The following is a 17,310-nucleotide window of genomic DNA, read 5'->3' on the forward strand; positions in this document are numbered from 1 at the left end:
AAAGGGTATTTCTGAGGTTGTAAAAAGTGTTACAAAATAAAGCGCATCATAGAGTGCATTCCCATTGTTGCTGGAACGAATGTTAGGATGAGGGTGCTGACCAATACCATCACCCCAATATGCCAAAGTCTATTTTTGAAAACACAACAAATACTGCTATAAGAAAACAAATTCGAAGGATCCCTTTATTATTAATTCTCTATATAAATTCCTTCAAGTTTTTTTTTTGGGGGGGGGGTTGCTGCACCTCCTGCACCCCTAGTTCCAGCGTCACTGATGACAAGTACACCAAACATGGAAGACAAAAGAGGAATCCATTTTGGTTTGAGGGGTTTGAAAAGACTTCAGTGCTCATGTGCGCTATGAGGTCTTCCAGCCACCAGAGGGAGCTCAACAAAGCAAAAGCAACTTGTTAGTTGTTAGGTTAGGTGTTCTCACCTTGGGTGCAGGTCTTGTTAACCGAGTACAGAAATTTTAGGCAACCACCAGCTTGTGAATAAAACATACAATTGTTTATTACTAGTGAAATTATTCATCGAGAGCCTTTTGGCACAACTTTAAAAAAAAGCAGCCTACTCTACTAACTCCACCCATACCCCAAGTTAAATCTCCATCCACTTCATTTCTTCCACCCTGCAAATGACAGAATACAGTACAGAGCCCCTCAATATAATTCACATTTTGAGCTGGCCCCATGTCTTGGGGTCAGGAGCTTGGCTTTGCCCCCTTCCCCCTACAGGGACCGGGGGCGACAGAAAGCGTGAAGGCACTACAGAATCATGCAACATTCTCTACAGGAAGGCAGAGTTTGGCAGAATTAGACAAGGGAAAAGAGAAATATTGGTTATGATAGTGCAAAGATTATTTTTCTCTTCTTGTTTGCAGGAGGAGGGAGGCACTTGAAGGATGGATGGGCCATCCCCAGGGCGGGGTCTTGGCAGGCAGACCACTTCTCACTTTTCAATCACGCATTGTCAACGTCAGCCACTGAGAAAGCAAAAACACAACAAAATTTGATCAGTATACCAGCAACCACACCACCACTGGCCGCTGGAGAGAACACAATATATTGGAGAGACCTTTAAATACTTGCAATCACCGTGACTGTTTCCTACCCCCATCTACATTGTTTGATTGATAATGTTCTTCAAAGATGCAATCTCTTTTCCTATTGTAAATCCTCCTTCATTCAGAACTGTGGCAAATAGAACAATCAAACCATGGCCTGAGGGATTATACCTATGGTGGACTTCATACTTTGTCTAGGGAGGTGGCTCTGTTCAGTATTGTCACTGGGTATTATCAGTCACTGGGTATTATCAGGTGCCTCATCTTTGTGTCATATATGCAGAGCTACTTGAATTCTGCAATTGTACCGCTGCTGCATTTCCTGCATAAGGATCTGAAGTGTCTGCCAAATGTTCCACCATACGATGACTTCTTGAGGCGATACTTGTAGCTTAAATGAATCAAAAGATGCAAACAAAAAAGAAAAAAAGTACTGCAAGTGATCATAATTGTGCACTGTGGTGGCAATGACCTAGGCGTATTCACTGGGGTAGGGCTGGAAATCCTAATGAAATCTTTGCAGAACTGATGTCACTCTTCCCTCACACTGTCTTGATGTACTCTAATATATGCCAAAGACAGAAATGGAAGTGGTCTAAAGTTGGACAACGCCAGGAAACATGTTAATAAAACTGTTTCTGCTTTCCTCAGAGATAAACATAGGCTCTATCTTTAACAAAAATCTACGTTTTGACAAGCATGGAATGTATAGAATTGATGGAATTCACTTTACAGAAGAAGGGAACAGGGTGTTTTATAAGCAACCTGAAACTCTGCCTACAGTCTTATCTGTAGCTGTCTTTACACAGTCTCAACATAAAGGCTTGTGTCAGAGCCACCTAAGTCAAAGTGGCAGATCCTCTGAATAGGTTAACTGCTATTGTTACGTTGGCGGCAGTTGTAGTCCGGTGCTACTGAGGTAAAACATTTTCCCATTTATTATTATTTTGTGTTAAAATGCCAAAACAGCTCAATAATTCTGCAATAGATGTAGTCACATTATGCCACATAATTAGTCTTTTCTGACCGCCTAATTTAGCCAACCCTGTTGCACAATATGGTTTTCTATTACTACATAAATCTGGTGGCCCTGCCTATAAGTGATGCCTAGACATTACACATTGACAATGCACAGGAACAGGAGCCTGATATTCTTTATGTTTGAGTCAATTTCTTGTTTCCCATAAGTCCAGAAGATCCATGCCACATTTTCAGGAAGTCCTTATAAGAAATATAAATAAAGTAAAAATGGAATAGCTGTTTACTCACATTAGCTGTTGTGAATATTCAGCAAGGACCTAGTGCTACTGGACAGATGCTGGGCGCTCACGATCTACAGGACCCTATTGCAATCTTATGTTATGTTTAAACAGAACCTGATTCCTCTATGTGTGCAGACTCCTTCCTGGATGTATATCCTAAGCAGCGTTTATAAAAGGGCTCCTTTAGTAGTCACATCTATTGTGAACATGCAGAGGATTTAACTTGTATGTGCATTTTGACTCCATGTATGTCTGTTCATCCTATGTGGATATCCTGAAAACTTGTCATGTACCCTTGTTCGGCATACAGTGGACATACCTGGACATTTCGCAGAGAACAGTCTGACACAAAGGCACAGCAACGCACAACCATTTCTGCCTACTGCGGTTAGGCACCTAGTGTCACTTATCATTGCCTTCATGTACTCTTGTTCAAAGTGGAAATAGAAGTTGGTGCTCTGAGCTGCTCACCTGGGCCAGGCCCATGGCGGAAAGTTCACTGATGTCTTTGGCCTTTGAATTGTAGAACCCTAAAGTAAACAGGGGAACAATTAGTTTTGTTGTAAGCACAGATCAAGAGCCTGAGCAACACTGTGCACAGTGACTAAACCATCGAGACGCATGCAAACCATATGGGCACAGAAGGCAAGAGGGACCTCAACCATAAAGAATTACAATACAGAAGCATACAGAAGCAATGTTAGAAGACAACACCTCAAAGAAGAGATCAAAAGGAAGTTAGCAGAACAAAGCGAGCCCTTTGATGCTCACGGTAGAACATCCTGAAAAACACTCACTGATTGCGGCCTCCAGCTTCACCAGGCAGCAGACAAAGTTATCGAAGTCCACCCCCAACTCCGTGTTGGAGTAACGAGCCACCAGTACCTGTATGGTTTTGTTATCCAGCTTGAACCCTGGAAAACAGAGAAGGAAGTTTAGGTTAACATCAGCATCAGCTGGAACCTCAGCGCCATGTGGTTCAAGCAACCCCTCCAGCAGGCTCTTGTTCCACAAGCACTGTCACGAGAGCAACAAGAACACACAGGGTTCACCAAGCACATTTGGATAGTGCCTTAGATCTGCACACTACGGGTTTTCTTTTTTTTGTATTCTGTAACTTGAGGTTATAATTTTATAATAGGAAATTCAGGACTACAAGTCCTAGAATTCTAAGTAAAAAAAACTTGATAGGGTGACCTAGTGTTTGCACTCCCCTTGTACCTCCTGGAGTAGGCTTGATGGGCAAGTGATTTACAGTTAGTAAGAAACACTCTTTCTGGTTGATACTCTAACTTCAGTTTCCTATCCTTTTAAATAGCCCCAGAAGGCAGACTATATCTAGAGAATTCCTCAGCAATGCTCCTGTGCACTGCCACGTGGCACAGTACTACTATTTGGTAAATCCGTACCACGCCAGAAGTGATGCATGGTCCCCAAAATTAACCACCACCAAGAGCACCGACATCAGTTTCTTAAAAAATATCCTTCCCTGCCCTCAGATGAGGAGTACATTGAACAAACTGTAGGTGATAGTATGCTGAACTCTAACTTAGGGCCTTATTACAATGTACACAAGTCCACTTCACATACTGGGAGGAAGGATAGTTGTGAGGAAGCAGTGGTTAGCTAGGGCCTCTCACACAACCAGCATTATCAAAGTTAATTAACTTGTTCTTTTTATGAATGATTCTGAAACGATACCGTCGCAGACGGAATGTGGCTCCTAATGCCTTTCTTGAAGGAAATTTCAAGGGCAGAATCTTTTACACTGGCATTGTCCACTGTGGCAAACAGATCTAGGCAGAACATGTCCCGCTGATCGAAGATGCCCATGCCACCTCAGGGTGTTAATGCTACACTTGGTCCACCAGCCGATCTCTGCTCAGCTCGTCCACATGGACAATCAGGAACCTTGCAAGATGGTAGCTACCCAAAAAGATCTTCTGCTGATCCACTGTCTCCAGAAACATAGAGCCTCCAAGCATAGGATCCAGGCCCCCACTCTATCCTGCTAGTTTGGTACACATGGTGTTCATATTGTTCATGAGGACCTGCACTGGCCTCCCATTGATGGAAGGCAGGAAGGTTTTCAGGGCCAGACAAATCATCTGAAGCACCAGAAGCCTTATGTGGATCTGGCTCTCTGTCAGACACCAGAGCTAATAAAAGGTAGGATAAGTACCTTTATGTGTTACATGTCCTGGTAGTGACAAACAGCCTATTTGATTTTTCACTACTGTGAGGCATACTCCACTCATAGGTAAGCATTGGGAATTCCTTAATATACTCTTAAGCTGTAATTCCTGATAAGAGAGTAGTATCTTTTTCATGTTTCATATATTTGAAATGTAGTGATAAATCTGACTTATTGATGAGGTTGGATTTAATTTCAGTATTTTAGAAATGCCACTTTTAGAAAGAGACCTCTTCACTTACTCCTCTGTGTGCCTGACAGCCTGTATCCAATACACGTCTGGACTGGGTTAAAGCAACATTTGTGCATTTCCTCTTTACAGCCACAACACAGGACATTTAGCTGCATTTAGCTGCATCTGCGTTCATCTGCATACCGATGGATCTTTTTCGGCAAGAGGGAGGGGAAGAGCTAACACTTTATGTGAATAGATAGTGTTCCGTCCCCACACAAAGGGCTGATTTATCGCCACATGGCTAGGCTAGCAGGCAGGACTAGGCTGAAAGTTGAACCTGTACCCTTCAGAGAATTCTCTAAGTAGACTCTTCATTGGACCTATAACCAGACACTGCTGGCTCTACATCTGCATATTGAGTCAATACAAGGACCCCCTTCTACTAATGTAAGTTCCTAGGGAAGGGAAAATGCAACTGGGTTGGACTGACCATATGGCATTAAGCTTCTCGATGCTGCCTGTAACTCTAGTAGTACAGGCACAAGGCCGAAAGGACTTCTGCAGACCTTGGTCAAAAGTAACGTCCTCTGCCTTCAGCCAAGTCTACAGTGACCCCTCGTTCAATCCGGACGAGGACTCTAATTTCGCCTGGGCAAGGCAGGAGGGTGTGATTCAGGAAGCCCTTTCAAAAGGGTAACTATTCAGGAGAGGGCAGCTCCTACCCCCTGGTACTCGGAGGCCCTTAAGAAGGAGAAGTCCACATGTAGGGCCCTAGAGAGGAAATGGAGGAAGTCTAACGCAGAACCAGATGAACAACTCTTATCGAAGGGCACATAGAGCCTACCTTAACAGTTGCAATGTAGCAAGAAGGACACATCTGGGCATACGCATTACAGAGGCTAAGAACTCCTCAAAGGAGTTATTCAAGATCTTGAAAGAATTCACAAATCCTAAGGTTAATAATGTGGCACCACCCCCTACCCAGGAACTATGTGATGATTTAGCCAAGTATTTCACCCATAAGATTGATTTAATTTATCAATCTTTTGATTTGGCGGGAGGAGATCAGGTGGAAAGATATTCACCCAGAGACCCTCCGCATGAAACGGTTTCTTCTTTTGGTGTTGGATTCCTTCTCTCATGTAACAAATGAGCAAGTGGGCTCTTTACTTAGCTGGGTAAAATCTGGTTCTCCACTAGATCCTGCACCACCGGCGGTTATGGCAACACTCAGTCCGGTTTTAGCCGATGCGCTTGCCAAGGTATATAATATCTCGTTGGATATGGCCATATTCATGAGTAAGTGGAAGAATGCGCGGGTTAAACCATTTTTTAAAAAGCGCTAACAGACCCGACTGAGTTGCAGAACTATAGACCGATCTCGCTTCTCCCCTGCTGTTCAAAGGTACTGGAATCACTGGTTAATCAACAGCTATCTTATTATCTGGAACAAAATAACCTTCTGGACCCTTCCCAGTCCGGCTTCCGTGCATCACATAGCATGGAGGCTGCACTGCTGGAGGTTACGGACACTATAAGGTTGACACTGGATAGAGGAACCCCGGTGATCTTGGTCCTCCTTGATCTGTCAGCAGCTTTTAACACCATCTCTCTCAAGATACTGCTTGACAGATTGGGGGGGATCGGGGTCAAGGGCCAGGCTCTCAAATGGATACAAAGTTATCCAGCTGGACTCCTTTACGTCACAGACTATAGTGGTGGACAGGGGAGTTCCTCAGGGATCTGTCCTAAGTCCCACCCTATTTAATGTGTACATGACTCCCTAGGCTGATATATCATCAGAGGCCATGGATTCGAAACCATCTCGTATGCTGACGACACGCAGCTAATTGTCCCCATTGAGGAGGACATTGTGTCAACCCAACTTAAATTTAAAAACTGCATGTCTAGCATTGCGAGCTGGATGAGGAAGAATTTTTTACAGATCAGCTCCTCTAAAATGGAGATTTTGCTGTTCGGGAAGGCCGAAGCAATCTGGTCTCCCGAGTGGTGGCCTGCTGAGCTGGGTGAAGCCCCCTCTCCTAAGAGCTGGGGTAAGAACCTTGGCATTAGGATATATAATAAACTATCAATGGAGGAGCAGGTGAAGACATTGTCAGGCACCTGCTTCGGCACAATGAAGATGCTTAGGAAGATCTTTCCCTGGATCCCTCTTTCAGCAAGAAAAACCCTCATCCAATCACTCTTGGTAAGCCGACTGGACTACGGAAACTCATTGCTGGTGGGAGTAAGGGAAGATCTCCTATCAAAACTACAGGTGGGACGGCAGCCCGCCTTGCCCTCAATAAGCCGGCGCGGCCCCCCTCAGCCCTCCTGCTGAACCAGCTTCACTGGCTCCTGGTCAGGAAACGAGCTATTTTTAAGATGCTCTGTGTGGTCTTCTGATCACTACAGGGGAAAGGCCCTGCTTATCTTAGAAATAAACTAATATGGTACCACCCAGTCTGACAACTAAGATCTAGTAATGGCAATCTCCTGTGCATCCAAAGAATAAACAGGGCAAGGACGGGTGGGGGATCCTTTTCCTATTTGGCCGCTAGCCATTGGAATAATCTGCCGCAGAATATTAGGGCCTGCGGTGAGCTAACCAGCTTTAAGAAACTTTTAAAGACCTGGCTGTTTTAGATGCGCATGCCCAATGAGTACCCATTTCTCAAAGCGCCGAGAGATCCCCTTGGGGATGATTCGTTACGCTCTATAAATGAGTCAAATAAATAAGTAAACTATTGAAGAAAGATTCCCTAGGCAGCTATTGGTCTATTGGATATATAAGACCTTATACTAAACACACATAATATTTATGGATAGTGTACAATAATATCAAAAGAAGATGCATTTTATCCATACAAGATTCTTTAAAATAACCATTCCAAGTTTTGTGGTAATTCATAGGAAAGACAAATATAAGACAATAACATCACAGTGTAACCCAGAGAATAAACAATATTGACTACATATAACTTACATAATTATATAATCAATCATAAGACTAATGATAGTGTGATAGAGTTAACAAATAACAAATGAAAGAAATCTAAAACCTCATAGATTAGCAATACAATCTAGTGGCTTTGATATATTGATGAAGATACTAAGAGGATTCATGTGATGTTATTGTCTTATATTTGTCTTTCATATGAATTACCACAAAACCTGGAATGGTTATTTTAAAGAATCTTGTATGAATAAAATGAACCTTTTTGAATATTATTGTACACTGAGTCCATAAATATTATGTGTGTTTAGTATATGGTCTTATATATCTGCATATTGCCAGTAGTACTGCTGTGCTGCCAGGAGGGACTGCCGCTTTGCTAACTGCTCTGCTGCACAAGCCTGCTGCTTGCTGAGCTGCAGGAGGGACTACCACTTTGCAATCTGGCTTGCTGTGTTGGCCTGCTGCTTACTACCTTTGTGCTGTGCTAAACTGCAAGTGTTCTCGAAGGGATTGCTGGCTTGCACCCTGTTTAGGCCTTAGAATCATCAAAGACCTGACCCTCTTCCACTGCCATGGGACTACCTAACTGGTGAGTCCAGCGAGTGGGTTTTGACATGGATCAGCTTGTGAGCTGATGTCAGCCTCCATTTTAGTCCTCAATCAATGGAGGTGGGGAGAAGGAAATCTCTGATCCATACACTTTCCTTGTGGTCAATTCTTTCAATCAAGTATGGGGTGGATCACTTGTCCTGCTAACCTGGATTCCTCAGGTATTCTATCTGTCCCTTGATAAAAGAACCCTCATGCACTCGAGTTTTTGGCGTAAGTAGCGGTATATCTTGGTTCTCCGCTAAAATGCTCGGGTGTCTGCATAATCACGGGGTTGCTTTGTATGCAGCCTCCACCAGGAGGTAGTCATCCAAGGTTATGTGCAGTAGTGTCCAGTGATAAGTGGAAGTGGTGCAATTTAAAATAACTCAAACATCCGGGAACCAGTTTTATTATTCCAGAGTTGGGTTAGGTTCTTTGAAAATATCTTTGGTATGCGTTATGAGAATTTTAGGGTTCTCAACGCTACCTATTCTCATGATTTAAAAGGTCGACATGTTTCAGCCCTCTTTGTCAGGTTGATCAATGGGCTTTCTTCAGGACCACGTTGTGAGAGTGAGAAGGTGACGTATTAATCCCTTCTTTTTCTGAGTCTATCTTTGTGCCTAAAAAAATAAATGTGTCACCTTGGGTGAGGGTAAAAGGGAACTAGTATACATATTTTATGTTACATTATCCATCTGTTCAATTGAGCCATATCGCATCACACACTCATCCTACTTCTAGTAACCACATACCCAAACTCTGTTTTGATTCTTTTTTTCATTTTTTGTTTTTTATCACAGATTTGACATTTATTTCTGATTATTTTCATTCCCTATGTTGTTTTTTAGGACAGTTTTTTGCACATACAGTTAGCTAAACTCGTCATACGTTCATAAGACCATGTGGTTTGCAGTACTAATTACTCACGCATTCACAGCGGGGCTACTACTTGATTTAGTTAATGTGTAACCCGCTATTTATTTTTCTAGTGCAGCCCAATTATATTCACTTTAACTGCGTTCTCTCATGTTTTCCAAATAGCTGTTATCTTCAGTATGTGTCATGAGGGGTTGCGTCATATATCTGGCTATTACTTAGACTTTTGTTGTAAATCAATTTTATTATTATTCTTAGTGCGTTAGTTGTTTATTTTCTGGTTGTGTTACACAGAAAATCTTTTTTCAAAAGGGCGCGTTTTGTTGTATTTCAGTCATTCATGCACTCCCAATCAGTTTTTAATCACATACCTCTGCACGTGCTATTACGTGCTGCCACGGATGTCCAGGGAGTCTGTACGGGGGTCTTATTCTGTATAAACCATAAAGTAGGACAGGGGTTGGTCACGGTCTTAAATATAAGTTACTTATCTGTTTTCTCGGGAGGCTGGCGTCTTCCTCGTGTTACCTGCCGATCCTCCGTGCACTACTTGTGCTGACTCTGCTTGCCTGGACCCGGTAGGGTTACCAGGTTGCTGGGAGCCATTTAATCCAGCTGAGTATCAACAGTGAAGGAAGACTCACGCGTTAGTCTTTCTTTTCGAACTACGTTTTGAATTATCGTGTTTTTAAATATAATTCTCGTAATACGTGGTTATACTGCGTTAAATGCACCCTGTCTTGTTTCAAAAGGGTTTTATACAGAAACACCGTGTATCCTCTTTATCTGTTGTCGGGTTACTGATAACTATGTGTTAACAGTGAGAGGGGACTATAACGTTGGTCTATTTTGCTCTATGGACTACGTTTAGAATTACTTAGTTTTAAAAATAGTTCTGACAACACGTTATTAAGAGTGAGCCATGTTTCAAAGGATTACCATACGAGTGCACAGCCTCCCCTCTTTTTTGGGGGGGGTTTCTGTAAATGACTACTGGGTTGTAATTCGGAGTCATGATCTTCATTAGGGACTTGTTGCACAGGGCTCCTTGTACCTTGTGACTCTTAATTATTCAGGCAAAAATTCTTAATACTTCAAGGACTCCTGTTTAAGAATTTGAAGTTTTGGGACCTAGTATTAAAAAGGGTATGAGTTTTGTGTCAGTTCATGTCTATCTTAGTAGGTCTGATGTATTCCTACTTTCTATCTACTCATACTTGCCCAAGGAACATTATCGTTCAATCCTTGTACATCTGTACCTAATCGGTGCAGAGGATGCGATCAAAGAGGATGCGTTCAGCATTGTGGTCCTTAGTTTGCAGTGTCTCCAAGACTACCCATTGTAAATCATCCACTGTGTGTCCTTTATCAAGATAGTGTGTCGCCATCTTTGTTGTTGTCTTCTTGCATTTGACGCTGCTGCGATGTTCGCATATTCTCTGTTTTGCCTTTCGGCACGTCATTCCGATATAGGTCATACTGCAAGGACATGTGATCATATAGATTATGTGGCTAGTATTACAGTTCGTGTGCGTCCCTATGGTCCATTTGAAATTTGGCAATAACTGTAGCTCCTTTGTTGGTTTAGTAAGTGAGCAAACTGAGCACATACCGCATGGAAAATGCCCTTTAGTTTGTGGTAGATTCCACAGGGTGGTTTGACTTCGTGGGCAGGGTGGTTTTGGTCTCGTGTGGACTAGTTGATCTTTCAAATTTCCTGTTTGTTTATTCGCAAAGCGCGGCTTTGGCCAGGAGATATTTGCAGAGGTGAGAATTCGCCAGTGTTTATTTATAATTTTCTTCACCTGATTTGTGATTGGACTGTATGTAGTTACACACGTAAGTAGATCTTCCTGTGGAGTTTTTTCTGTACTCTTCAGAAGGCTTTCTCGATTCTGATTTCGAGCTCTTTTCTTGCACTTGTTTATGACCCTCTCCGGATAGTCACGTGCTTTCAATTTGTTGCAGAGATCTTTGGCTTGTGATGTATAGTCTTCTATTTTGCTACAATTCCTTCGAAGCCTTAAAAATTGGCTGTAGGGAAGATTTTCCCTTAATGGCCGAGGGTGGTAGCTGTTAAATGACAACAGACTATTTTTCGCAGTTGCTTTGAAAAAAGTCTTAGTGCAGAGGTGATCGTTTTCCGCAAAAATAGTTATGTCTAGAAAGTCTATTCTTTTTTTGTCAGCAGTATAGGTAAATCTGAGCCATTCATCTTGCACATTTAGCCAAGTGTGAAAATCAATGAAGCTCTCTTTATCCCCATTCCAAATTATCAATATGTCGTCAATATAACGTTTCCAAAAATGGATTTGATTTTTGAACGGATTTAGATCTGTATTGACGAACTGTTTTTCAAAATTGCTGACATATAGTCCAGCCACACTTGGGGCGAAGGTACTGCCCATTGATGTTCCATGGCGTTGTCTGTACATTGTCTTCTCATATTCGAAAAAGTTCTCAGTCAATGCTAAATTGCAGCATTCTAGGACAAAGTGGCGTGGGGTCTTGTAATCCCACTCTTTCTCGAACAGTAAGTTTTCCAAAGTGTTCAGAGTCTTCTCTTGAGGCAGACTAGTGTATAGACTTTCTACGTCCAACCCTACTAGCAGCATGGTATCTTCTGAGTAGGTTATATGGCTCAGTTGGTTCAGAAGGTCCCTCGTATCTTTTAAATAAGTTGGGGTTTGTTGCACCAGCGGTTTGAGATATTCATCTGCAAATTGTGACAAAGGTTCCAGAACAGACCCAATGCCGGAGACAATGGGTCTGCCTGGAGGGGGTTGTCGTGCTTTGTGAATTTTCGGGAGAGAGTAAAAATACGGTGTCCTTGGTGTATTCATCATAAGGAATTCTCCTTCTTTTTTTGTGATCCAATTGTTTGCTTCTGCTTCCTCAATCATGAGGGAGATTGTTCTCTGTAGCCTTGGTGTTGGATCAATGGTTATGATCTCATAAAATCTCTGATCTGAAAGCAGATCAAGGCATTGTTTGTTATAGCCATCTTTGCTTAACAGGACTACTCCTCCCCCTTTATCCGCTGGTTTAATTACAATTGTCTCATCATTCCTCAGTGTGTTCAGAGCTTGTCTTTCTAACCTGGTCATATTCTGGAAAGGTTTGTCAGTGCGTTCTCTCAGAGTATCTACCTCCTTCATCACGGCTTGTTCAAATTTTCCGATTTCCATCGGTACCTGGGAATTCAGTGGGCAGAATTTGGATTTTGGGTGAAGTTGAGTGTCTCCATCTTTTGGTTGAGGTGTTTGATTGGAAAAGAAAGCTTTAAGTTTCAGCTTACGACAAAATTCTGACACTTCACATTTTGTTTTAAAATTGTCTATTGAAGGTGTAGGTACGTATCCTAAGCCTTTATTCAAAACGTTGGTCTCCTCCGGGGAGAGTACTCGGTTTGTTAAATTTACGACGAGGGAACTGTGCTCGGTCCTGCTTTTGCTTTTGTCACGCTCCTGGTTTGGTATTGGCGTGTCTGATCCGACCATGTCACTCCTCTGCGTCTTTGTCTCTGTGGTGCATGGCCCCCCCCTAAAAAAGGAACTCGTTGGTTATAGTTCTGTCCATTACGAGGTTGGTATTGTTGTTGATTCATCATTGGGGGGCCTGGGAAATACGGATTCATCCACCCTTGGAAGTGAGGGTCAAATAGTTGGAACGGTGGGGGACCCATCTGGTGGTGTTGCCACATATTTCGTCCTCCTCTGTTACCTCTCCGGTTTTGGTTCCCTCTTCTGCCCATATTCTGGTATCCGTCGCCACTAGAATCACTGCCATCTCCAGATAAACTGTTGTTTGAGCCATAGTTTGAGGCATTGTCATTGGACCTATACTCCTTGCTACTGTAAGGATGGATTTTTTCCAAAGAGAATTTAGTCAATTCTTTTGTCAGTTTCTGCATTTTCGTTTGTGTGAGAAACTCTTCCATTTCACTCATCTCTTTGTTGATACCGTCTAATTTGGTCTTAAAAACTGTTATATGAGGCATGGAGTTGAGTTGTGATTCAATCAGCCGGATCTTTAGCCTCAATTCTTCTGTGAGTCTTGTTGCTGTTTTTATAATTAAAACCAGGTAATCTCGAGTACATTTCCAAGATATTGCAGACCAGTCTTTGCGGAATGCTAGATCTTTCAAAAAAATTCGTGGCGAATTGGTCACCCAAAGACCACGTGGGGCCGCATTTGCTCTTAAGTACTCCGTCATGATTATGCCATGGACTGCCGTTCTCACCTGTTCCTTCTTAAGATCTGTGAGTTCATCCCATTCGTTTGTATTTGTTAGAGTTTGAGTCAGATTTCCTTCAGCTAGGAGTGGTGGCTTAGCTAATATGGCATCAATTTCCTCAATAGAGTAGCTAAGGCCAAAGTTTTCCGCCATGTTGTTCTCAGGACAGTTGCTACTTGAGGTTTTTTATGTCGTTAGGTACCTATCAAACGATAGTGTCCCGTTTATTCTCCCACTGCTGTTCGCAGCTAATCATTCTTCAATCAATGGAGGTGGGGAGAAGGAAATCTCTGATCCATCCACTTTCCTTGTGGTCAATTCTTTCAATCAAGTATGGGGTGGATCACTTGTCCTGCTAACCTGGATTCCTCAGGTATTCTATCCGTCCCTTGATAAAAGAACCCTCATGCACTCGAGTTTTTGGCGTAAGTAGCGGTATATCTTGGTTCTCCGCTAAAATGCTCGGGTGTCTGCATAATCACGGGGTTGCTTTGTATGCAGCCTCCACCAGGAGGTAGTCATCCAAGGTTATGTGCAGTAGTGTCCAGTGATAAGTGGAAGTGGTGCAATTTAAAATAACTCAAACATCTGAACCTGCAAGTCGGTCGTCGCCCACACCCGATGATGACATGAAAGCCTTACTTCTAGAGATGCCCCAAAGACTCACATCCCTTGCAGATAAAATGGACACCATGCATAACCGGCTGGACGCCATTGTGCACAAATTAGAAGGACACGAAGAACGCATTACAGAAGCAGAGCGTCGTATCTCCAACACTGAGGACTCCACGGCTCATCTTCAAACCAACGTGGCACAAATGGACAAACTGTTGAAGATTATTGCAGCAAAAAACGAGTATCTCGAAGCGTGCAGTAGACGGAACAATATCCGTGTCCTTGGCATTCCTGAGAGCACCAATACTGGAAAGATGGAGGAGTACATAGAAAGACTGCTGTGTGACACAATAGGAGCGGAATCCTTCTCGTACCAATTCATCGTCGAAAAAGCGCATAGATCCCTTGGCTCTAAGACTTCCCCAGGAAGTACACCTCGCCCCATCATAGCCCGGCTCAATTACCGGGATCGAGAAGTCGCCCTAAAAGCTGCTCGGGAGAAACGTCAACTCACTTTCAAAGTAAATACCTTTACCATCTACCCGGACTTTAGAGCAGCTGTCGAAGAGGAAAGGCGCAAGTTCATGCCTGCCAAGCAACAATTAAGAAAGGCTCAAATTGAATATGCTCTTCTGTACCCAGCACACTTACGAGTTAAGCACCAAGGCAAACAAACATTTTTTACACGAAGTAGACAAATCATGAAGTGTCTCAAATGCAATAACAAATCATCTGCCTCTCCGACCTCATCACCTAGATCGAGATCTTCGGACCCTGAATAACTGATACCGGCACCAAGTCACAGTCGTGTCCTGGGCGACCCGTGATGGCGCAGCGGCAAATCATCTCATGAAAATGTAACAGACATCTCCCAGAGTTGATCACTCGTCGCCATCCACCAGATAAGTGACACACTGGACCTGCTTAACTCTCAACACCAAGCACCCCTGCACTCTCAGAGTTTTGCCCACTCCATCGCTTTAGCTCTCAGAGGGAGGGGCGAGACCGTGCATGCACCTAGGAGTCCCCCCCCGAGGGTGCTCCCCCTTTAGTATGTTTTTACACTGCATAGTTGCACGCAGTATGTTCATGATGCTACTGGGTACTAGGGAGGGGGGTGGGGCACATCTTACTGGCATGTTTGGGATGCTTAAGTGGGAGGTGGCGGGATTGGGATTGTTCTTGAAGTTTTTTAGCAGCACACAAGACACACATGGCAGATGTATTATTGTCGTTGTTTTTTCTACCTACCTTATGGACATGGAGTAGCCACACTCTGGTCTTTCATAACCCGCTACAGCTCATGCCTAACCTAGCACCCTCCCACACTTTACAGATCCTCACATGGAATGTAAGAGGGTTGGTAGACCTTAGGAAATGGTGCCAAATACTGGCATACTTAAACAGGCACCAGATCCATATTGCGATGCTCTAAGAGATCATCCTAAACATAAGAACACCTTCGCGCACAAATGGGCTGAACACAGAATCTTTTCCTCTTATTCCTCCTATTCCAGAGGGATGGCCAAACTCATCAAAAATTGAACTCCCTTTGCCCTGGTTTGCCCAGCCTGCCCAATCCACACGGATAATACTGTATTGCATGGGGCAGACTGGGCACAGAATCAGCAACCCTGACCTGCTGTTATGGCCCCAACATCGACTCCTCCGATTTCTTCACAATGCTATGAGGAAAGATGATAGCGATAGGGTCTGCACCCATAATATGGGGTGTGGATTTTAATGTCCCCCTTAACCCAACTGTAGATAGACCCATCACCTTGGTACACCACTACAACAGATCACATGAAGCTATGCATGGCATAGTGACAGTCACCGGTTTACTGGATGCATGGCGCCACCTTCACACGCACACCACTGAAGGTACTCACTTTACCGCTCAGTATGCATCCTGGGCTCGACTAGACTACACCCTACTTACACGAGGACTGGGTCCGCTGCTTAACACTGTGACGCACTTAGCACACACTTATTCCGACCATGCCCCGTACGAGTAGCGCTTACCCCCCTGGGTTATGGCCTCCCGCGCAGCATCTGGAGACTACCCCCCTAACGTTATTCGAGGCAGTATTTCAGGATGAGCTGGGGCAAGATATCCAGGAGTTTTTACAGAACAACAAAGGGTCTGTAGATAGTATCAACATGGTCTGGGAGGCCTTCGTGGTCATAATCCGGGGTTTCAGTATTTCAAAGAGCTCAGGTGTTATGCGAGACATACAGAGAACACTAAAAAAGCTAGAAGCTGAGCTTAAGGAATTGGAGACTAGGCTCGCAGCAGGCCCTGATGGACCGACACAACACACAGTCCGAGACAAACTCACGGAGTATACTGACACTGCAGTCCGAGAAGCGCGTTTCAGGGGTAAACATTAGGTGGCTCGAAAAGATGGCGAGGGCGAGTGCCTGGGAAAAGTCTTGGCCGAAACAATACGAAGGCCCCGCTTTTCAAATTATATCCTAGAGATAGCTGGTCCAGGGGACGCACGCGACAGAGACACCACTGATATTCTTAATACGTTCTCCACACATTACTCCTCGCTCTACACATCCACATCCAACAGACGCAACACCCACAACCAAGACAACTATTCGAATGACGCGGCATTGGCATGGTTGGGTGATTCCCAACGGGGGTTTCTCTGCACCCCCTTCGAGATTGATGAAATACGGACAGCATAATGCAAATAAAATCAGGCAAGACCCCAGGCCTAGACAGGCTTCCCATTGAATTCTATAAAACTTACATAGACCTCTTAGCTCCTATCCTCAAAGAAGTGTATGAAGATGCCCTTGAGCCTTGACGCCGGCATACTCCCCCTCTCCATGAGGGAGGCGCTCATCACTTTCCTACTCTAACCTGGAAAACCAGCCATACACTGCGATTCCTATAGACCGTTGTCTCTAATCAACTGCGACACTAAAATTTTAGCCAAAGTCATAGCCAACCGTTTAAATCTGCTTATGGAGAAGCTGGTTTTCCCCGACCAACCGTGCTTCATTCCTGGACCGGCAACCACTCACAACCTCCACACCTTCTTTTCAACCCTTCATAATGTCGATCCCGACTTGCCACTGGCAGCTGTCTTCTTAGACACCATGAAAGCCTTTGATTCAGGCGAATGGGATTACCTATTAGGAAACTTGCAATGGATGGGCTTCCCCCTACTGTTTCTCTCATGGAGCAGACTATTATATCAACTCCCCACTGCCAAAGTCTTCATCAATGGTCACCTATCTGCAGCCTTCCTCATCACTGGAGGTACCCAACAGGGGTGCCCACTCTCTCCCCTGCTCTTCGCCTTAGCGGTA

General features: G+C 43.8%; 1 protein-coding gene across 1 annotated transcript in view; it reads right to left on the minus strand.

Moving 5' to 3' along the window:
* Positions 1-490: 490 nt before the first annotated feature.
* LOC144762256 (calpain-1 catalytic subunit-like) overlaps positions 491-17,310 on the minus strand; it is an 879,063-nt gene continuing 862,243 nt past the window's right edge. Inside the window, exons 20-22 of the mRNA XM_078647399.1 lie at positions 3,128-3,244; positions 2,802-2,860; positions 491-987 (exon numbers count right to left, since the gene is read on the minus strand). Of these exons, the coding sequence (XP_078503525.1) occupies positions 961-987; positions 2,802-2,860; positions 3,128-3,244 (203 nt within the window). The 3' untranslated portion in view covers positions 491-960. The remainder of the gene's footprint in view (positions 988-2,801; positions 2,861-3,127; positions 3,245-17,310) is intronic.

The sequence above is a fragment of the Lissotriton helveticus genome, chromosome 6 (assembly GCF_964261635.1).
Source record: "Lissotriton helveticus chromosome 6, aLisHel1.1, whole genome shotgun sequence".
Taxonomy (NCBI): domain Eukaryota; kingdom Metazoa; phylum Chordata; class Amphibia; order Caudata; family Salamandridae; genus Lissotriton; species Lissotriton helveticus.